Raw genomic sequence first — 23,588 nt, 5'->3', positions numbered from 1 at the left:
GCCACACAAGCATGTAGCATTTTCTACACTCTGTCAATAGTCAAAGCAATACGATCAAGAAATGTTGTGCTGATCCGAAGACAGGCTATGGTATTTTGTACCGATGTTTTGATTGTGATTTCATCATCGACAACGTTTGTGCAGGAAAGATCAAGCATAAATACGACATACATCCTCTTTACCAAATTACTTGTACTGGTATCGCCAACTCTGATGACAACAATTTATGTGAGTTTTGCGAGGAACAAAGCGACACAAGGTTCTGTTACTATGGCTGTAAAGAATGCGACAATCTATTTCATTTGAAGTGCACCTCGCCCCGTGACTCTCGTTCGAATGCTCGGGTTCGGAATCCAAAGTTGTGGGTATTGCAAGGAAGTTGTGGAGGACTTCCGCCTACCCCAACATTTTCTTTGAAACAAGAATTATCTCTCGCGTGATATTTAAATCTGGTCAGAATTTCGGTAAAGAGCGACTTGAAATTGTCGACACGCGTCTCCCTCCCCTCTGGGAAAATTGCAAAAATTCATCAACAAATTAATTGGCTTTTTTTGGTTTTTCGTACGGTACGTTTGGTAATCTTTTTTCAATTTAGTGTTAATATCGCGTCGTATAATGATGTCACGACATCTAATAATGCTAATGGTAACATATACTAGTGATTTCTTCATATCTTCATATGGATGAGAAATTAAAATACAAAAAATAAACAAACTTATTAAAGTTTAACCAAATTTCGATGACTTGCCCACCAAAAACCAAGATGCCTCGAACCATAGCTGCAAGTAAACTTTTCCAAAAGGACAATGTGAATCTCGGATCTCTGTCAGACACAATAGAAACTGAGATCCCATGCAATCGGACTATATCTCGGATATAGAGCTCTGCATACTGAGCCATGGAGAAAGTCGTCTTCACCGGCCCCGGTGCATTTTGAAGGTAGATATTCAGAGAGCACATGACACTGTGGACTAGACTTTTCTGGAGGAGATTCTGATCCTTTACAACTTTCCTCCCAAGTTCGTTAAATGGATTATGGAATATGTCTCAACCACTTCCTACTCCATAGCACTCAATGGACATTTCTATGGTCATTTTAAGGGATAGAGAGGATTAAGACAAGGGGATCCTCTATCTCTTTATCTTTTTACTCTCTGTATTGAAGTTTTCTCTCGATCGTTAAAATGTATGTCTAGATCTCCGAGGTATGGTTTTCATCCTAAGTGCCTTAACTTTCATATTACGCATTTGGCTTATGCTGATGACCTACTACTACTGTCTCAGGGTGATGCTGTGAGTGTTGGGCTGGTTATGAATTGCTTGAATGAGTTTGGGGACATGGCTGGATTGCGAGTCAATTTACTCAAGTCGAATATATACTTGTCGTGGATGGATGAAAGAACCAAACAAGATATTCTTAGCATCACTGGTTTCTCGCCTGGTACACTACCGTTTCGCTATCTCGGCATCCCTCTTGCTGCAAGGAAATTGAGATCATCGGATTATTGCAAACTTGTGGATGCCATTGCAGTTAAGATCAATTCATGGCCTAGGCACTCCCTCTCATATGCAGGTAAGATTGAGTTAATCAGATCGGTGGTCCAAGGTATTGAATGCTATTGGTTATCTATTTTGCCAATCCCCAATTGTGTAATTTCGTCCATTTATTCTCTATGTCGAAAATTTGTTTGGCATTCCAAACATCCTCCTATTGCGTGGGAAAATCTGTGTAAGCCACTGGAGGATGGGGGACTTGGACTAAAGAATTTGATGGCTTGGAACAAAGCTTTAATTGCTAAAACACTTTGGAAGATACAATTGAGAAAGGAGAGCTTGTGGATCAAATGGGTTAATCATATTTATAGTCACTTTGGAGACGTTTGGCATTGGGGATGGCACAAGGATGAATCACCTTTAATTAAGCAAATCATTTCATTACGGGATGAGCTCCTTCGTAGATCAGGTTCGGTGGCTGCTGCTTCTACTTTGCTGAATTCATGGTTTGCTCGTAATCACGGGTTTCGTAGTGCATATGACTTCTTCAACAACTCGACTGGTAAATGGCCTTGGAAACCACTGATCAGCCGATCGTTCATCCTACCCAAACACAGATTTACGTTTTGGCTTCTGGCTCATGCGAAGCTCCTGACAAGAGATCGGCTTCCATTAGTTGTTGAGAAATCGTGTATTATGTAAAAGCGAGCCTGAAACAGTACATCACTTGTTCTTCAAATGCTCTTTCTCCTCGGCAATTTGGAAGGATATTCGAGTGTGGCTAGGCATGTCTAAAAGAATGGAATCTCCAACGGCAATTCTGAGAGCCTTCAAAACAACTTATGGTGGGAAATCGGTTCTAGCTAGGATGTGATTATCGGCTCTTGCAGCAACTATTTACACCGTTTGGAATGCTCGGAATAGGACAATGTTCGATGAAGAAGATCATATGATTGAAGACTTGGTGCGTAAGATTAAGATTATTGTTTTTCGTTGTATTCTTAGCTCTACTGACATGTTTGATACTATGGATTGATTTGTGATTCGGGTGGTTGGGGGGATTAATTCTTTCCGGGTATGCCCGGTGTACTTGTACTTTAACTTTTTACCATATTTTAATGAAGTCATTTTCATTAAAAAGAAAAAAAACATGGGCCAAGCCTACCTTTGTAAAAGAGCTCGAGTATCCAATGGTTCTGGTCGGACTCGAGTCATGGTGAGGATTGGGTCAGAATCGGGATGGAATTGGAATGTTGAAGGTAGGGCATGGCTCGACTTTATGTACAACTATTAATGAATATTCTTTCTTTTTAATTATTGAAGAATGCGACCTTTTATTTGCTCGATCTCAACCCAATCTTCAAGTGTACCAGTTAACTACGTACACTCTTTCACTTCGCTTTACTTTGCTTATGATACTATGGCTTTTGATCAATCTTCGAATTATCTTTATTATTATATCATAAACGCAATGGAATATATTAAGCCTTAGCCAATCTCGACTCTCGAGTATGAGAAGCCTCGGTTCAGCCTAAATACCAACATCCGTCGCCCAAAACAACAATCCCAGATCAAAAGAACCTTACAATGCTTACATGAGTAAAATCAAGAGATACATAGACAACGTACCACGAAAACTACCACTTTAAAAAAGGTGGTTCTTGATGAGTGTCTCTTAACGAATTACATCAACAAAGAAAAGTGGCAAAACAACCTGGACAATCTAGAGCTATAGCCATGTCATATGTGGGTGTAATTGTGCAGCGTTAGATGCCTCAAATACAAGGGATGCCATCGAAGGAATTGGGGCTCTGAGGGAGAAAGCCTGCATAGAGGCAATGATCAATTTTTCATGTATCCACGTGTTTGATCAGCAATCGTCTCCCAAACGTCGGCCATCTTCTCCGCATATCCAGCCTATTATCATTCCCATACCAAGAAAACACAATTTGTGACACAGAAGTATAGGAATCAAAGCGTAAAAATAGCCATCAATGCTTATGCATTGACAAACAGTGTCACGTAGTGTACATTGGGAGCATGCGTTACTTCTCTCTGATGCCACAAAAGGCAACCACATTCAATCCAGTGATTCCAGTCCAGTAAGGAAAATAATAAAAAACTGAAAAAATAATAGAACCTTCTCAAGAATCAAGATTGTTCAAGCTCCTTACAAATTAGTGATCTTAGTTCAAAAGGATGGAGAGTCATATATTACTAGTGCATTGAAGTTCTTATTGAGAAAGCATATTAGGTGTGATTTTGGTAATAAAAGCAAAAAAAATCATCCTTTTGACATTAAAATAATGCTAACAAAATTTTACTAATCACGATTCTAAAATGGACCATTACAATAGAAGCACGACCAGACAGGAGATGTTTCAATTGTGGTTCCATTTCAATAATGGTTTGAACTGATTTTAACATGATACTTATTTAACTTTTTAACAGTCCATAAAAATTTGAGACACTTCCGAGGAAATCAAACTAAATCTAACTATTCGATTATTATAATACAAGTTATTAACTAAAGAAAATTAAAAACAAGGTTTGAACAAATTATATAATTCAAGTAATTTATTTACCTAGGCTAAACTGTCTACTTGTACTTGGGCTTTCAAGAACTTTAGAGAGGTGTATGGTTCCAGTTCCAGTTCCTTATTTTTAAGGATTGATATCTTATCACAAGTCCTTGATTTCGGTTCTGATTTTCGAGCCAAAAGGATTCAATGTCAGGTTACAATTCACAGTTCAAATTGAACCGAGATCAGGTCTATAATAACATTCATTCACTTCCGGAGAAAACAAACTACCTGATTAACAATAAATCCTTTCAGCATGCTCAAGAAATCGTCACGCTTCTCTTGGTCAAGTCTCTCAAACTCATTTTTATTGCTTTCCTGTATGTATGGCCATTCATAAGTTTAATGGATGAATAAAAACTTCATAAATATGAAATTTTATGTAGTTCAACTACAAATTAGCAATGCTCGATTAACAAATTGAAAACGATGAGGATATACATTTCAATTTATGGAGTACTTAGTTAAATCATAATCACTGCATCATTGATTGTGTTAGTTCGAACAGTAAAATTACAGTACTCTGTAAAAATCAAAAGGTCAGACCAGATAATTGCAGTTTTTAATCATATGACAAATTGCAATTGTTCTGAAAATATCTGATCAAATCAAATAACACAGAGGAATCTTCTAGACAAATGAATTGTTATCTCAAGGCAGAGTGGAGAAGGTGAAGCATTTTATAACGCAATTGTGTTGTCTTTGGTAACAATATCAACATATTCAGGATTTCAACCGTTTTCAGACCATGCTGCAAGTATTACGCATTGGCTCGAGACTATCAATTTTTGTCGAGGAACAATGGAGTCTATATCAACTTTTATGGATTACAAGTAAAATGAGCAACTTGATATACATACATACATCTAGCAAGAAAATTTTTATTTAGACTATAGAATTTTAACAGGCATAGGGAACATTAACAAAATGACAATCTTTTATTTTCTCATCAAGTCCACCAGAACTAGAGACCATACCTTTATTCCTTCATACTCCCTGACAGCACAATTCTTAGCGGCCTCAGTTACTCTTACGGTTTCTCGCAACTCTTCTATTTTTTGAACCCTTGATCTATCCCCACCAAATATTTTCGATGCAGCAGCTTCAAGCTTTTCAATTCTCGAATTTAATGATGTTAAGTCTGACAAAAGGGTCTGTACAGTGAGCAGAGCACTAGATCTGTCTGAAAATGCGTTGTTGACAGCTAGCACCACCCCAAGATATTCGTGAAGTTTATCCTACATTAAAAAAAAAGATTCAGTAAGACTAACATCTGACGACAAGCGATCGAAAACCTTTACTTTTTCTGTCTAACTCTTTCATACTGAAGCCACGTTGGGCCCAGACTAATTCTGAGACCATATTCTAGGATAACTGAACTTCTTACCACCTAAACCAACAGGTATTGGTCAAAGTCTCAAAGACCTTTACTTAAAGATGAAGCAATTAAACTATAAAATGAAAATTAAATATTACCACATAAATTCGAACAATTAAAAAAAAAACTAAATAGAGCACAAATGGAAAGATTGGAATGCACTTAAAGTTACAAGTACGAAACATAGCATTGCATTCATCGAGATTCAAAGTTCAATAATAAAGGGGACTCCGGTTGATTTACCAAATGTTTAACGGTTTGAGAGTTTAATTCCCGGTACAATCTGCTTGCTTTTACAGCTGCAGTCGCCACATTTTTCATGTCTGCAGCACGTGTTCTTTGGTAGTCATAAGTAGCTTCCTCTGTTTCAAACTTCGTTAATTTGACAAAAGCCAACCCTAGTTGACCCATTGTCTCCCCAATCTCTTGCTGAGCATTGACAAGAGATTCAGCCTGTAAATATAATAGAGACCACATGAATATTGACCGAAGATTACCGACCATGAGTTTTGCAAATAAATTTCCGAATAAAAGAATGCAATAACTGAATAAAATGCATATTTCACAGTTCACATTTCCCAACATGCAAGTCTGCCAATGAACCAAGCACAATTCCAACTTTTGACACTTTCACTATATCAATGAAGGTTATATTTTCACAAGAAAGGCAATGTTGCACAATGACAGGGTTTAAGAACTTGTTTTAATATTTAAAACTATTTATACAACTAAAAAAATTTCAGATAACCACTCCAAAATTTCAAATACTAAAGCAAATATCATAAACAATTAACAGAACATACAAAATTCCAAAAAAAATTGATGAATCTTCCATAATGAAATATGTCGTATAAATGTTCACATTCTTTTTTTTTTTTAAAAAGGGTAAGTGTTCACATTCTTGATATCAACAAAATTTATTTTCTAAGCCAATGTGCCTTATGGGAATGAATATTCTTGTCATTTTAAAATGTAAAGTGTTCATCCATCATGTTAATTTTCATTCAACCAAGAAACATCTCCACGATCAAGAGTTTTCCCTCCAAAATACAATTTCTGACACATCTGATTTACCATCACATTCAAAGAAATAAACTAGCAAAATGGTAACAGCACAACCAGCTGCAGCTACTACCATATTTGAATTTCAAGATGTTTTTGAAAAAAAATTGTCATATCCATTTGACAAATAATTATGTCATCAGCATTTTCAAACAAAAGTCATCGACAATTCTCCGATGTCACTCCCACTGCTTTTAGAGATGGGTAGTCTTAAACTTGGCAAGATAAAATGGTGGACATAATTCCACCTAACTCAGAAACAGCTGTTTCTGAATTCATGTTAAATCCATCTCTACTAACATATATTTTGTTGTTTTACAGACGTAAGAATCATAAGCCATGCTCCAGTATGAACCAACTGGTTGTTCAAAACATCATCAACAATCACATAGATTAAAATTTTCAGAATTTAATTTAAAAACAAAAATATGGCCACGTTTATCAAGTTACAATCTTTAATAGCAATTGCAAAATCAAAGAGGACAGTAGTGTAACCTGCTGAGACACACTACTGAGCTGATGCTCGAAGTTCTGCAACTTTTCTTTCCTTTCTAAAAAATCCTTGTCCTCCTCAACAACCGCTGGCTTTGCCCCACCCCAATCATTAGCCACTGACTGCCTTAGCTCCTTGAAAATCCTCAGCAAATCCATCCCTCCTTTGGCAGGCTGCGACACCTCACTCACATCCGCTGCCCCAACCCCACTTTCACCACCAAGCAACTGCTTCGGAAGCCTCACAGCTCCATCCAACATCCTTGATGCCACATCCGTAGTCCTCATCAATGGCATTTTCCCATGAGACTCCAAAAACACCCGTAATTCCTCACTCTTTCTAAGCACTGGATGGGCAGCGAGCTGCCTCAGATACTTCTCCAATGCAGCACGTCTCTGCTCGACGAACTCGGTCTTCTGCATCACTTGACCCTCAACAGCACTCTTATCCGGTCTTACTGGTATAAAAAACCCACGGTAACTCTCGGCTAACCTATCCGATAAGGCTACAACATCTCTAAACCTCCTCCTAACATTAAACTCTGTCCCGTTAAACTCAGGTAAATTTGTAAAAGTCGTAATCAAGTACGAAAAATACGAACTTCCTCCGGGTACCAACGACCCAGATACCTCCTGCTCCTTCAACGGATCCGAAACAGAGATTCGAAGGAAATCGGATGAAAAAGAACGTGATTCCAATCCAGCGTGATCGTGACCGTTGATATCAGAAGCATCCACCTGATCCGAGTCAAAGGATCGAAAAACAGCTTCCGCGTAAGACGGGGGCTCGAGTATTGAGTTGATGGAGTTGTGGCTAGGGATTGGCGTCTGTTTCTGCGGGGGAGATCGCAAATCACCAGCATCATCAGTCGGAATCTCCACAAACTGCGAAGACGAAGAGAGAGGGTCGTCGAAATATGGCTTTGAGCCATTCGAAGGATCATCGTTTAGGGTGAACGACTCCATTTGCTCCATCATTATGCCCTAGGCACTCTGAATTGGGGGTCTTTAGCTCAAAGATAAAGATCGAAGAAGTGGACTAAAGATTGTGAAATTATCGGATACAGTACCATTAATTACTGTAATAATTTGTGATAGAGAGTAGAGAATTGGCGGAGAAGGTGAATATTACTCGCGGCGGCGGAAAGGCGGAGGTCGGATGACTGCCGAGGCGGCGATGCCTTGTGTTTCCAGGATATAGTTAATTACTCGTGGTAGATTACACATTACAGGATTATTTGTTTCAACGCTTTTGTATATATGTTTTTCAAAAATTTATTAACAAGCGCTCTCTTGTGATATGATTACACGAATCTTTATCTGTGAGACGAGTCAACCCTACTGATATTCATAATAAAAAGTAATACTCTTGGCATAAAAAATAATATTTTCTCATTGATGACCTAAATAAAATATATGTCTCACAAAATATAACATATGAGACCGTCTCACACAAGTTTTTGTCTATTAACAATTGGCGTAATGCTCATAACATGATGATTGGCCTATCAAAAATTTAAAAAATTTGAGTTTCACATTGAAAAATAATTGATGAGAACTATAATTATTTTTGTCGAAAAACCAATTGAAACATAATGTTTGGTGTATTATATAATTAATAATATGTATCTTGTGATACGATCTCGTAGATCTTTATTAGTGAGATGAGTTAATCATGCTCATATTTACAATGATAAATAATATTTTTTTACATAAAAAGTAATATTTTTTCATGGATAATCCAATTATAAGATATGTGTATCACGTAATTGACTCGTGAGATCACATCACATAAATTTTTGTGTATAATTTAAATTACTTGAGTTGTACTTCACTATTTATTAATTTTGGTGAATGCAATAGCTTGAGTATATGCATATATTATATAAGTTTATAAATTTACAAAAATATACATTAATGAGAAAATATAAATTAATTTGTGCGTATCACTATATTGTCAAATTGTACAAAAAAATATTAAAATGGAGTTTATTTATAAATAAAATATTTTGTTTATCTTGCACACATAGGTTAGTAAAGTGTTGGTAATATAATCTTATTATCTAACTATTTAATTAAAGTTGAAGTCTTACACTAACTACTTTTAGGCAAAAGCTTGTGTGAGACGATCTCACGGGTCGTATTTGTGAGACGGATATCTAATTTGGGTCATCCATGAAAAAATATTACTTTTTATGCTAAGAGTATTATTTTTTATTGTGAATATGGGTAGGGTTGACCCGTCTCACAGATTAAGATCCGTGAGACGGTCTCACATGAGACCCACTCCTTTTTTAATTGATTTTGTGAGGTCATATTTAAAATTACAATTATATCATCATTTATCTATATTTTTAAATTTATTCATATTTTTATCCATATTTTTAAATTTTTAGATTAGATAGTCTATACCCAGATAAAAATATGGAAAAAATATTATTTGAAAATAATAAAAATTATAATGTTCAATTATATAAGCAAGGGTCACTAGTATAGATATAGTAGCTCTCCTATGAAATATTTTCATATATTTATATTTGTGAGACGAGTCGACCCGGTCTATCTAATATTTTTCACTCAAATAAGTAGTATACAATATTTTTTCATAATATAGTTACAAAAAATGTTACTTTTACGGTAGAAATAATCTTTTGGACATAAAAATTAATACTTTTCGAGGATTGGGTCCTGTAAAATCGGATATTCGTCTCGTAAAATTGATTCGCATGACAATCTCACGTGACTTTTTGTCATATAAATAACAATCATATATCATTTTTTCTTGTCACGACATATTCCATGTATATATATTTATTTTCAATTATGAAGTGTAAAACGTTTATATGATTTTCGTATAAAAGTTGAAATAATTTATTCCCACAGAATGCGATGATCGAGTTTTTATTTAATTATTATTGCACCCAAATTTGAAATTTAGGATTATGTAGGCCAAGTGGGTCCAACATGCAGTGAACTCAAATTCCTTCTATGAATCGTCATTTACTCTTTCGATAGTTTCTCATGTATTTGGATCTTTTATTGTGGCCGAAAACACAGTATTTGAGGATTTGGATTTTCTGTTGTAGCTGAAAACACGATATTAAGTGCTGTGCACTTTTTATATGATATGATCATTTGATCATCTCATGGACCTCACACAGTAACAGATAAATTTGAAAATTTGTAAGACCAATGCTGTGTTTTCAGCCAAAAATTGATCATTTGATCATCTCATTTAAAAATGAGTGCCGTGTTTTCAGCTAAACCAGAAGATCCAAATCCATTTCTCATCGCTTACAAAAACTTATTTAAGTTATTATCTTATCTTCTTCTCCAGATCCATCCAAAATATATTGGCTATCACCTTTAGCAAAACATATTATATAAGAATCAAATTTTTTTGTGTAAGTCATCTTTCAACTACTGATTGAGATATATAAATAAAATCAAGTATGCTTTTCTAATTAATAATTCATTCTTAAATTTATAATTGAAGTATCCTACTATGTAACATCTACTAGCGCGGAAATATTTTTTTTTCATAAAAGCTCGCATTTTCGAAATAACATTTAAAAATGATCATAAGTATTTGACAATAAAAATAGTGTGTAAACATAAACGAGTAAAAATTGTGAAAAATCATCATCGTATCAAAGCTAGCGTATGAAAATGCTCATATCATCTCAAATCTCATAAAAACAAAATGCGGAAACATGTGGTCCTCGGGTCGTGTCACCCTAACCAGGTCTGTCTACTCAGTGTTCAGCACCTCCAGTCCTCAGAATAACAAGCTTACATGCATCACACACGCCTAGTGAGTCTAAAGACTCAACACACGTGTACCGTTAATAACAAGTACATATACATAGTACACAACAGTGAAAAATACTCAACATATCTTTCATGAACTTAAAAGCATAACGTAAACGTGTCGTATAAAATCATGTCATCTCATATCATCATATACGTGTCAAAACAGCTCATCGTGTCATCATAAACTTAAACATTTTCTTTTAATTGAATTCAGTTCATTAGTTGTGACTTTCGTATCAGCTCTATCGTATCAGCTCTATCGATGGATCCATCTATAAAAACCGTGGTACCCGGCGGCGGGGGACATCAGCGACAGCATTACCCGCCCACTGAGCCCGGGCCTCAGCTCATCATATCTCATGTCATCGTATACATATATATCGTCAGTCACAACCAATTCTCATCCTTCAAAAATATCATCATTTTCATCACTTAATAAAAACATGCATATGCGTAACTTTTCCTTTAAACCAAGCATGCAACGTATTTATCATAATTGCATAAAAATCGTAAAAATGATGCATGAATATTTAAAATATCATATATTTGTGCTCAGGGCGGTGCCAAACTAAAATCTCACCCCGGGTGCAAAATGACCATTTTGCCCCTGAAAACCCGAAAATTCTCGTTTTAATCCTGGACCTCTAAAATTGACCCGAAGCTTACCATACTCCTTAAAATGTCCCAAAACATATTATAAAGCATTCCTAGACGTAAAGTCGATCCAAAATCACAACTTAACCGAATAGTTTTAAAACTTGGACCGAGGTCCCGGTTTTAACCCAAATCGACTCGAAACTTAACCAAATTTCTCCCTAACTTTTTACCATATCTTAAAAACACTTAAAAGGTCATAAAAACATGTCATTAGGCCCCCAAACCCACGGATGGAATTTCTATAACTTGCCAACCTCTCGGTCCTATCCCAATTCAACACCTCATGCACACCTCTCTCCCAAAACTCACGCCTCAGTTAATCCATCGTGCCAACCATGAACCAGCCCATTGTGGACCTAGACCAGACCCTAGGGGACCTACCAGAACAAAGCCAACAGCTCCATGCATCAAACACAACACACACGACCGCTAGCTCCCTACGAAGTGCACTCGGACATCACCCAAACGTCCAACGCTCAAGCGGCTCCTAACCTCGTATCAGCCACGTTCGAAGCACCCTAGGCCATGGTTTAGACCCTCTATGATCTGTTCCAGAGCTAGGGACGCCCCTTGCACAGCCGAGACCGAACCAATCCTCGATCTAGCCCTTAAGCACGCACTAGCGCCCGAACGAACGGCTTTTCCCTGCATAGACCTGAACCGAGGCTCTCTCAGGTTATTCTAACATAACCCTCGACATGAACAGCTCCTTAGGACCCTAGATCGGCAGCCCCTTGCACCCAAACATCAGACACGTGAGTTAAATGCATAAAATACGGTTTTCACAAATAAGACGAATAAACGAAGCAACAATGGGTTTAAACATTTTTCGTATGCGATCACACATGTAACAGTATATAATGGCGTGAATGATGCAGAAAGAAGGATACAAAGCGTGCCTGCTGGTTGCTTAAGGGAAACGATCGAGGAATCACAACCGAGGATGAAGCTTCGTGCTTGAAGTGAAGGAAAATGGTATCACCGACAATCAGCAGCAGCAATACACGAGAGGAAACGTGGGTGGAGGAGGTGGGCGGCTACTGAAAACTTAATTAGGTTTAGTGGGGAGCTTAGGGAGATACTTTGGTGTTAAATATAGGGTTTAGGATTAATTAAATGGGCCCTCAATGCTAATCAATAGTTTAAAAATAATATTTAAGTCTAACAGGCTTAAAAGTGGGCCCATTAAATCCAAACGCACTCCCGAAAAATAACTCGAGTTGGAAAGATTTTGAAAATAATTACCGTGCCCTTAAAAAGTCTTCCGATTAGATAAAATTTGCGTACCATAAAATTTAAAGATCCCGCGGGTAAAAATACCCAAAAATTCTCATTTTTGAAAAATACACTTAAAAATGCTTTAAATTTATTTATAAAAATAAATCGTGTAATAAAATAATTTTTCTGAAAATTCTCCGGTCTCCATTCCTCGTTCGAGCGTGAAATGCACCTAGAAACCCTAATGCGTGAACTTATAAAATTTATGGAATAAATTCTACCATGCATGAATTATGCATAACATGCATAAAAATAATTAAACACAAATTAATAAAATAAACATGCATTTTATGCTTTTTAAAACAATTAAATAAAATGCCAAAGAAATTTAATAACTTGCATGCACGTGGTTCACGTGGACCTTCAAATTTTCGGGACGTTACATACTATTTTTTCTTAGACATGATATACCTTTTTAAAAAAATTGTTTATGTTGTTATCTTTTTAATAAAAAAAATAATAGGTTTAGTATTTATTAATATTCACCCATATTGTAATTTTATGTTTGAAAATCAAATTTATTTTTATAAGAGACATACATAAAACTAATTCAATAAGCCCTGAGTTAAAATACTAATGAGCGAGGTTGGAATGTCTCCATCTTACCATTATAGATTCCAATGAAGCAAGATAGCTTTGTCAGCCAAAAGATGAACTACACAATTTGTCGTCCTTCTCATATGATGAAGAGAAAGAAGATTGTTGACTCAAGAAGTGATCGTATTTCCAATGCCAATAATCCATGTGGACCAAGTTCCCCTTTAGGGTTGTGCACTGCACGACCAACTTCAAAAGAATCCGAGAAGATGCAAATATTGGATAAGCCAAGTGTCAAGCAAAAATCCATACAACAACGAATTTCAACGGACTCAGTACCTTTAACCTAACTTGGATGTCGAATAAAGCAAGCTTGCGCACCTCGAACAAGGCCTTGTGTATCTCTCACCACTACCCTAATACTGAACTGGTTCTGGAGATTGTCAAATCCCGCATCAACATCCAGCCTTAAATTTTTAGTTATCGGTGGCTTCCAAGATTGATTCGATTTATTTTTGTATGATTTGAGTTGTATTTGAGATATGAGTAAGTCCTACAATCGAGTTCAGTGGAGCTTAGCTTAAAGTAAGATTTGCGGCCCTTGAATAACTTAAAGTAAGATTTGCAGCCCTTGATTAACTTAAAGTAAGATTTGCAGCTCGGATGAAGTGATTTGAAATAAAAAAAATTCAAATTCAAGAGTTAAATTTAGGGATAACTGCATCAACACACACATCATGTAATAAATAAAAAAAAAATTTTATGTAAAATTAATAGTATTTTAGACCTCGTTTTTTAAAAAAATCAAGCATAAAACCCATATGAAAGGGGTAAATATACTTAAGTTTTTATTATAACATAAATGTGAAATGTGTTTGATTTTTAAAAACTAAGAATGTATTAGCCTATTAATATTTTTAGGGTTGTAGATGAAACCGATTTGGGAATTCCTCAAATATCTAACTATTTATTTTCCATACATAAGTTAATCAAAAATTCACAAAGAAAAAAAACTCATTAAATAGCCTAATCAACTACATGTTTGTAAGGCCCGAGATTTTATTTACAGTAATCTGAGATTAATCTGAAATGATTTGGCAATAATTAATACGAATTATGGGTAAGTGAGAGGTGATTAAAGACGGAACAGATCAGATCGGGACAGACGAGAAAAGACACGAATTAGGTGCGAGGGAGGTGCCACTCGCGCACATGCGCGACGTGATGCACGAGCTGTGCGCGAGTTGGGCAGAAGATCCCGCGCATATGCGCGGAGTGATGGCGCGCATATGCGCGAGCTGTAGTATACTCTGTCCAGAGAACCTCGCGCATATGCGCCGAGGTGAGGTGCGCATATGCGCGAGAGATGCCGAGACACACGCGCCGAGAAATGGTGTCTCGCGCATATGCGCCGAGTGATGTCGCGCATATGCGCGAGACGTGTTTCTTAAAGGAACGAGCTACGTTTCCTTGAGCATGCATGTGTATATATATATGTGTGTGTAAATGGACGAAATATTTACATTCAGTTATCCGAGGAAGCTTCGGGGAAAAGGCTCCGTCCGTGATTTCGAAATTGATTTACGAGAGAACCGTCCGTCTGATTCCTAATCCGACTTCAGTACTGTGTTCCTATCAACGCAGGCTACAACTGGACGTAAGTTTTGTTACGTTTTGACATGTTCTGAAATTATGATGTTGTTGGAATTGAATACACGTCATATATGATGTTCTTGACATGTTAGACATCATAGAATCGAAGTCAGATTAAGAAACGGACTGATTATGGAATTGTTATGAATTTTGGAATTGATTGATTGAGATTCGATATCAGATTTGTATTGTTGTTGAAATTATGAGTTATATCGATAGTGATTAGGAGTTCTGGTATTATATCTATGATGTTGGGATTGACGGGGTTATCGAGACTGTATTGGTATGCCGTCGAAACATCAGTTGATTGATATTGATCAGACTCGGTATTGGTTGAGATTGTATGTGGTATCATATATCGATTGGCATTGATCAGATTATGTTTTGATTTGAGTATTAATCAGAACAGGTTTTGAACTGAGTTATATACTGATATTGTATCTATTCGATTGTCATTATCAGATTGGGTATGGACAGAGTTGACTTCGATACTTCGTCTTCGTCGGACCGAGAAGATAAATGTATAAATTAATGTTGAGTTGGGATTGCACAACTCGAGTGAGGTTTGGCTCGAGTTTCCTTAAATCACATACTTTACCTTATTGTATTGATTTGATTGATGTACTTGTTTTCTTGATTTCGATACCCTATCGACGTGGATAGAACTGGAGTCTTTTCTATTACTGTTGGTCGATATGGGAATGCTAACTTCTGGAAACCGGGATCCCTAGGCTAGGATTGTGTCTAGTCTAAAATGTGGAGTCATGAGTCTAATTGACAGTTATATTGATTTATGTTGATTATGTCCCTGAATATGGTACATATCGATTTATGTTCCTGATGATGGTACATGTTTAGAATATGATTTATTCTTGATATGGATTTATATTCTGATTTGAATACATGCTAGAAATATCTGTTATATGCTTTTATGTTGTTTTTACGATTGCATGTATACATGATTTATACTGAGAATGTAATTCTCACCGGAGTTATCCGGCTGTTGTCTTGTTTGTATGTGTGCATGGCAACATGTGGGATAGGATCAGGGTCAAGAAGAGAACGAGGCTGGACTAGATAGCGTGGAGATCCGGGCTTCGAGGCAACTTAGGATTCAACACTGATATATAGTTGAACCTAGTTGAATTCTTGTAGATAATACAAGATTTCTATATTTATGTTTAATATGTAATTTGAATTGAATTACATTACGTTTCCGCTTTGTATTTAAAAAAAAAAATTTAGACCCTGTTTATTATAGTTGGTTTAATTATTCCTAAAGACGATTAAGGAATGAATTAGCGTCCGGGTCCCCACAATGTTAGTCTAGCTTACAAACTACTAAAGCCGTAATCAACAATTAATTCAAATTTAACAAAGAAACACCTACAAAATATGTTGTTATTAAAACAAATATGAGTACCAACGAACTCCTTATTTCTGTACTTTCATAACATATTAAAAATCATTTTACTAAAAATAATAATTTAATTTAAGACAAAAACATAAATGATTAAAAAAAATATGTTAAAGTTAATTGCTTGACTCACTGTATGAAAGATCAGGTTTATTTTTATTGTTTTTTTTATGGTCTGGTTTGAATTTATTTGTATTTGTGCTCTAATTGCATTTATCGCCACACAATTTAAGAAATTCCGCCATGGTCGGTCCCAAGCCCAGGTAAAGGAGGAGGAAACTTTGGCAATTTTCATGTATGCACCCCCCTTTAACCATTTTTCTATTGCTAGAATGTTCCCCAGAAGGAAGGTGTTTCAAGTTCCAACTGCAACATCTAGGGAAAGACGACTACATCTCCATAGAGACTCAGGTGTAGTGTCAAATATGCAAGGGTTCGACTGCGAGGACCACTACATCTCCTTAGGAACTCAAATGTAGTAGGAAAAATGTAGAACCCGTAAATCAGTAGACGTATAAGCCATGCATAATTCTAGATTTTTAAATTTAATTGACTTCATTGCATAATTATTTTAAATCCATTTATTTGAAGTTAATTATTCATTATTTCAGTTCAATAGTTGGATTTTTAGCATTTCAGTTACTTCAGTGAGGCCGGACCGGAGTTGGAGTTTTGAGATAGAATTTAAGATTCGAGAAATATTTCCAGAAGTTAATTTAGCTAGCAAGTAAGTTCATTTAAGTTAGTAAGGGAGGTTTGAGGATTTAATTTAATTATTTGAGGTGATTAAGAAATGAACTCATTTAAGTTATTAAATTAAGGGGTTAGCTCACTAAATTATTTAAAAGATTAGTAAGGCTTTCAAGGATTATTAGTTGACTAGATAACCAACACTTCCCACTCATTTTATTAGCATGATTTCGGCCCCTTGGATTTATTAAGCAATTCATTCCAACTCATCAACTTTGACCAATTCTTTGCATGTAATTAGTAGGATAATTCTAGGATTTTTGGGAGCACAATTTAATTAAATAAATGGACATATCCTAGACTAGAAAACAAGCTAAAAATCGGCCACTACCTCCTAGAAGCATCCACCAACTCATTTGATATCAAACCATAATTCAAAATTCAAATTTGGGAAGACTTGGTCTTGATATGATCCTATTATTGTGCACCCTTCTCCTCACCTTCATAACCATCACTCCCCCTCCACCTCCACCGAAAATAAGACCCCTTTTCAGAGGTAAAAGTCGTGAACCATAGCTAGGGAGTAAGGCAAGAAAAATCGAGAGCAAGAAAGGTAGACAAGAAGCGCTCCATCTCCTCCGTGCCGCGTCGTCGTCGTTTCGTTCGTTTTCTTTCGAAACGAAACCAGGCATGTCTAGATTTCTTTCAAACCTCAATCAAGTCATATTATCATTTATTTTTCAGTACATGATCATGTTTATTCAAGTAAAAATCGAGATCCATGTCAAAACATTTTGAAACCACACATGCAGAATTTTCGAATTCCTTGGCAAGCTTCACGGTTTCTTTTGGTTTGTGAGTTTCAGGTATTGGATCGACTCCAGGCTCCCAAGGCGGCTTGTATACATGTAGTAGGATGCATTAGGACCATGTTGGTCCATTCAAACCAGCCCCATGCTTGCTGGAAATTCAGAATGACAGCAACCTCCCCATAGGTGCAGAAATGTTGTTCGAAAAATTCAGTTTCTTGTCATGGAGGAAGGATCTGATCTTGGCTGCCCCAAGGGCCTATAGCCATGGTTGGATCACTTCCCTAGCAAGTCTAAGACGTGACTAAGTTGCCCTTTTGGTGGCTTGTTACATGGTTCATCGGTTTTTAATAAAAACATCACAACAGCCCCTATACCCCTTCGGCTACTTCGGTTGGACAGCTTTTGGTTTCGGTTTGTGTTTGCTTGGTGTGGATCTTGGTTGGCCTATGGCCCTTATCCACGGTTCATATCATGCTCCTAGATGTCTAGATCGTGCCATGGTCAATCAAATGGCCATTGGAATGACACGAGACATCGATCATAGCATAAACACTACACACGCATGCACGTTGCTCTCGGTTGGACCCTTCGGTTGAGATTTGGTGTGATGCGGATTGTGGCTGGCCTAGGGCCCTTAGCCATGGTTCAAATCATTCCTTGGGATGTTGGTAAGAGTCTCTGGTCGGTGGTTCACTTCCCTAATGGCCGATAGCCTCGAAACCAACGCAAGTCTTGTAGTTGCGCAGCTGCTGGAAATTACAGCAAGTTGCTGTGTCGGTTCAGAGGCTCGTTCGAGTTCTTGGTTGGCTTTTAGCCCATGGCCTCGGACTGGACAGTGCCTCATTGAGTTAGGAAGGTCATGTTTTTGACCGTTCGTCATTTGGATCATTTTTGAGGTCGTACGAGAATTTACGGTGCAATGTGCCAAATTGACTCTTGAAAGAGCGTTTCGTGTTTTGACCTCCATTCCACCTAGATTTCGACCCTATCATTTTAGGAGCATTATTTTATGATTTTTCAGCGTATTTTAATCATGACTATACGTCGGTTCAGTGTCGGTTCAGGTTGGCTCGGAGTCATGATTAAATGCGAAGTCATTAGGCGTCATAGTCGCATCTTTTGAACGTAAATTGCATAGTTGGTCAAGTTTAAGCTATTGCATATTTTTCATGGCACAGTTAGGTTGCAGCGAGCCTGGGAACGATCCAATCCAATCCAGTTGGTAAAATTACAGGACATTTTCATTATGCCAGTTAATTATTTTACGTGCATTAAATAGAAAATGATTATTTTTGAGATTTATGCGATATGGCTTGTGGTTCATTCACTATGTGGGAGTGTTATTTTATACGGTCGCCAGTGACCGATCAGTTCAGTATGGTACCACCCGGTCGCCAGTGACCGGCCAGCTCAGTTCAGTTTCAGCCTCCCCGGTAGCCAGTTACCGATCAGTTCAGCTTAGTGCAGTGGCCACAGGCGTAAAACATAATCTCAACAGAAAATTTTACCAGATATTTCAGTACAGGCTCCAAGGAGCAAATATTTTTACAGTGATTTCCAGTTCAATTATGCACGTATTATAATTGCTTAGTACAGATTATTTTCAGTATGACTCAGGACATGATATGTTAACTCATGCATATTTTAAATTCAGATTTGTACTCGTTACCTGCGATATATGCATGCTGAGTCTTTAGGCTCACTAGACTTGATTGTTGTAGGTACTGATGAGGCCAGGGCCGAGGGCGGGGACCAGTGAGCCAGCTTGGGTCGGCAGTAGTGGCACCCGAGGACCTCAGAGCAGCAGTTGTTATTTTTTTTCGCAAACAATTTTATCAGTCGTTGGATATTTTTAAATCGTTGTTGTTGGCAAAACTTTAATTTTCTTCCGCTGCAATATTTTGAAATATTGAACTTGATTCACCAGTGATTTTATGAATGAGGCCATTTAAGTTCTTTTAAAAAGAAAATTTTTAATTTTCCGCAAATTTTCAAGAAAGGAGTTTTAGGCCCTTCTCAAAAAAAACATTTATAAACTTCACATTATTTATGCATCGCTAATAAACAAAGGTTTTATGAAGATCTGGATATGAATCTTGGTCGTGGGAAAACAAATTAGAAGAGAAAGTGATCGAGATTAAAAAAACCGTCTATATATTACTTTATACTTTTAGAAATAACTTAAACTTAGAAAAAAATACAGTAGCCAAGAAAGCGGCGCAATAAACTATAAATAAAGCTTTTGAAGACTTTTAACGACAACATGATACAATATAAGGGAAAACAAGATCTACAGAATAACTAAATCAACATGGTGGAAAACAAGGGATCCCAATCAAATAAGATGTATCAAAGATGAGTCAAGCAGGGTGTTAGTGAATTACTAGGAAATAAAAGAGCGACGAAAGAGGTATTTTCATCACCTTTATAATGAAGGTCAAGATAATCAGCTTCATAGGAAATTCAAGAAAATGTGTTTTTTTATAGAAGAATTCAAACTTCAATCGAAAAATATTGAAGATGGACCAATTAATCTACTAAGTCCATGACAACAACAACAAAAAATCTAAAAAATTACTCGAACTGAGGGGGCTAGAAAAATTGAAACATGCACTACTTGGTATAGATAGATATGCAAGTGTCCAGCCATCTGGGTCGCACCTACTTATTTACAAAGCCAGTTTATTTTATATATGTGTGTGTGTATAAAATTTACATACTAAAAGAAAATTCATATATAAAAGCAAACACATGAATAAAGATTAGAGTCGCGGAGATGAGAATACTTTGGTAAATGAGCGGACATACAATAATGGATAGACTAATAAACAAGTATATCAGAGAAAAAGTTGGAAATGTACCTATCGAAGAAAAATTGAGGGAGACACATGTGAGATGGTATTAACACATACAAAAATGACCGATAGAGGCCCTATTTAGGAGATGTGAACAATGAATAAAACCCACGTTAATATGCGAAGAAGGAGACCAAAAAAGACTTGGATAAAAATGATTAAACATGATATGTATTATCTAAATGTAAATGAGAATGTACCCAGAGATAGTCGATAATTACGTTGGAGGATCCATATAGTCGATAATTATGTAGGAGGATCTATATAATCGACACCTACTTAGCGGGATAAAAACTTGTGTGTGTTGTTAAAAATATTTTAAAACCTAATGTTTTAAAAATTGAGCACGTGTTGTTCCTTCTGTGAGGGATTTATTACTTACATTTTATTTTTAAAATACAATATTTTAAAAGGTCATTGATTTATATAAGAAGTTATACAAGGATGCATATATGTTATTACTTATTTGTTCGTCTTTGGGATTCACATCTTATGCAGATACACAAGGAACCTTGTTTCCTCTTCCACTCAGTGCTTCTTGGAGAAGATCGTGAAAAAGAAAATTTGTTTTTCTTAAAAAAATTATACTTAGTTCGAAAGTACTATTTTCACTTATTGAATTTTTAACAAGTTAAAAAAATAAAATTGAAAAAAAAAAGATAGCGGACTTCGTTGTTACTTGAAATTATTTCATCTAATTTTAAATGATAATCATGAAATCCCTGGTTTGAGATTTTGATGAGTTGTATGAGTTCGTCACGTTACGTTGGAATGGCGGGATTTATATTTAGCGCTTTTGTGCATATTATGGAGTATCGGGAATCATAAAACGTGTTTAACTATCATTATTCATTAATTAATATTTGATATTTGTGTTTGGATTTGATTGGATTTAAAGTAATTAAGAAATGGATTAAAAATAATAATAATTAAGATTAGGCCCCGTACTTAAATATAACATATAGGACCAAAGTTTATAAATAAAACTTTTTAACAGAAAGGTATTCATTAATCACAATGATTAGTGGTTTCTAATTTAAGCTCACAAGATATATTATGAATTTTATTTAATGTCCAATAGACTTATTTAAAAAATTATCAATTTTATAAGCCGCATTTTTGTCCCTACAAGGCTAAGATTTAGAGGTTTTCTTAGCTCGGTCCTTGTTGTTTTACCCGTCAAAATGATTTTTATATTTAGGGTCAAGCTTGGTTCGATTTTAGATAAAAATTCGAACCACATCATATTTGATAGATTTTACATAATTTAAAATCAAACCAGACCATGAATATTTTTTTAATCACCACACCAAATCATGGATTTTGGTTTGGTCTGATTTTGATGACTAATTTTAATTTTTGAGTTTTATGGTGAATTAGTGCATAAGATATTGCAAATTGGAAAAAGTAGCAATTGAGATTTGATAGAAGTTGAGTCATCATTTATTTGACTATGGAATAAAATAATTATAAAAAAAAATCATACATTAAAATACTTATGCATGTTAGAATATTGCAACTTATAAAAAACCTAAACTTTTATGGTCGTATTTATGTTTATTTGACTTAAAATCTACAAAAAATAATTTTCAATATACGTAGTTGGACAGTTACAAATCTCACTAATAATAAAATATAAATAAAAAACAAATAAATTATTTTTATATCAAAGAAAAATGACACCACATTAACAAACATCATCACATTATTTGTTATATTCATGTAATCGGTTTGGTTTATTCATGTAATCGGTTTGGTTTACTTTGATTTATTTTTTTGAGTATATCTCTTATGAAGCGGTCTCACAAAATATGAGTCGATTTGATCCATAATTACTATTAAAATAAAAATTTTGACATAAAAATTAATATTTTTTAATGAATTAGTTTAGATTTGAGATTTGTTTCACTAAATTGATTCGTGTGACAATTTCACATAAGTTTTTTGTATTTTTTTAATCTAAAACTTGAATCAAACTAATCTTTACAGTTCGATTGATTTTAAAATCAATCCAAACGATAATTTTCTGAAAACTGAACCAAACTATGTCTAGAATTCGACTTTCTACGAGACTATCTCTAATACTCCACGTTGGTACGTCTTAATTCTAAAACATGGTCCGATTATTCCAAAAGAAGAAAGCAAGCGGAATAGATTCTTGGCAGGTTTGATAAATACAAAAGTACATTAAGAATTATAATGGCCATTTGTCACCGAAATTTATAATATTGGATCATCCTTGGAATCTTATTTTTTAAATAAATATATAATATATATTTATTAATCTCAGGATGCTTCATTGTGTACTGACTTGTTAATTATTAAGTTGAGTAGATCCGTTGTGAGACAATCTCACGAATCTTCATTTGTGATACGGATCAACCTTGTCTATATTTACAATAAAAAATAATAATATTGACATAAACGTAATACTTTTCACGGGTGACCCAAATAGAAGACATGTCTCACAAAATTGACTCATAATCCTGTCTCACAAATTTTTTTTGTTACCGCTTAGAACATGTGTTTAAGCCAAGAGCTTGCTAATGTACTTTCTTCGAGGTAAGCAAAAATGTAGACTCGATATCTTCCAAATGGAAAATAATTTATGCGTAAAATTATAGATTTGATATTGCGTCGAAAAATGCTTTGTTAAAAAAATTTAAAAAAACTTTAAGAAAGGTCCTGTTAATGAGATATGATATTTGACCTTTAAAAAAAATAAAAATGAAAATAAATCTTTCATGTATAGTATCAAAATAAATAAATCGGGTCTTTCGACACCATATTTGTTATTTCATATACTATTGTGGTTGATTAATTTATTACATACATGGTTTGTGTGTTTTTTTGTTGTCTAATTCTGAA

General features: G+C 35.5%; 1 protein-coding gene across 1 annotated transcript; it reads right to left on the bottom strand.

The window, feature by feature from the left end:
- Positions 1 to 2,971: 2,971 nt before the first annotated feature.
- Positions 2,972 to 8,257, bottom strand: LOC142523638 (sorting nexin 2A-like). The gene is made up of 5 exons (XM_075627347.1): positions 7,012 to 8,257; positions 5,698 to 5,907; positions 5,054 to 5,314; positions 4,308 to 4,394; positions 2,972 to 3,411 (listed from the first exon to the last, which is right to left on the bottom strand). The coding sequence occupies exons 1-5, from the start codon at positions 7,984 to 7,986 to the stop codon at positions 3,337 to 3,339; spliced, it is 1,608 nt and encodes a 535-aa protein (XP_075483462.1). The 5' UTR covers positions 7,987 to 8,257; the 3' UTR covers positions 2,972 to 3,336.
- Positions 8,258 to 23,588: the final 15,331 nt, after the last annotated feature.

The sequence above is a fragment of the Primulina tabacum genome, chromosome 14 (assembly GCF_025594145.1).
Source record: "Primulina tabacum isolate GXHZ01 chromosome 14, ASM2559414v2, whole genome shotgun sequence".
NCBI classification, from domain to species: Eukaryota; Viridiplantae; Streptophyta; class Magnoliopsida; order Lamiales; family Gesneriaceae; genus Primulina; species Primulina tabacum.
This window is presented reverse-complemented; position numbering and strand designations above follow the sequence as displayed.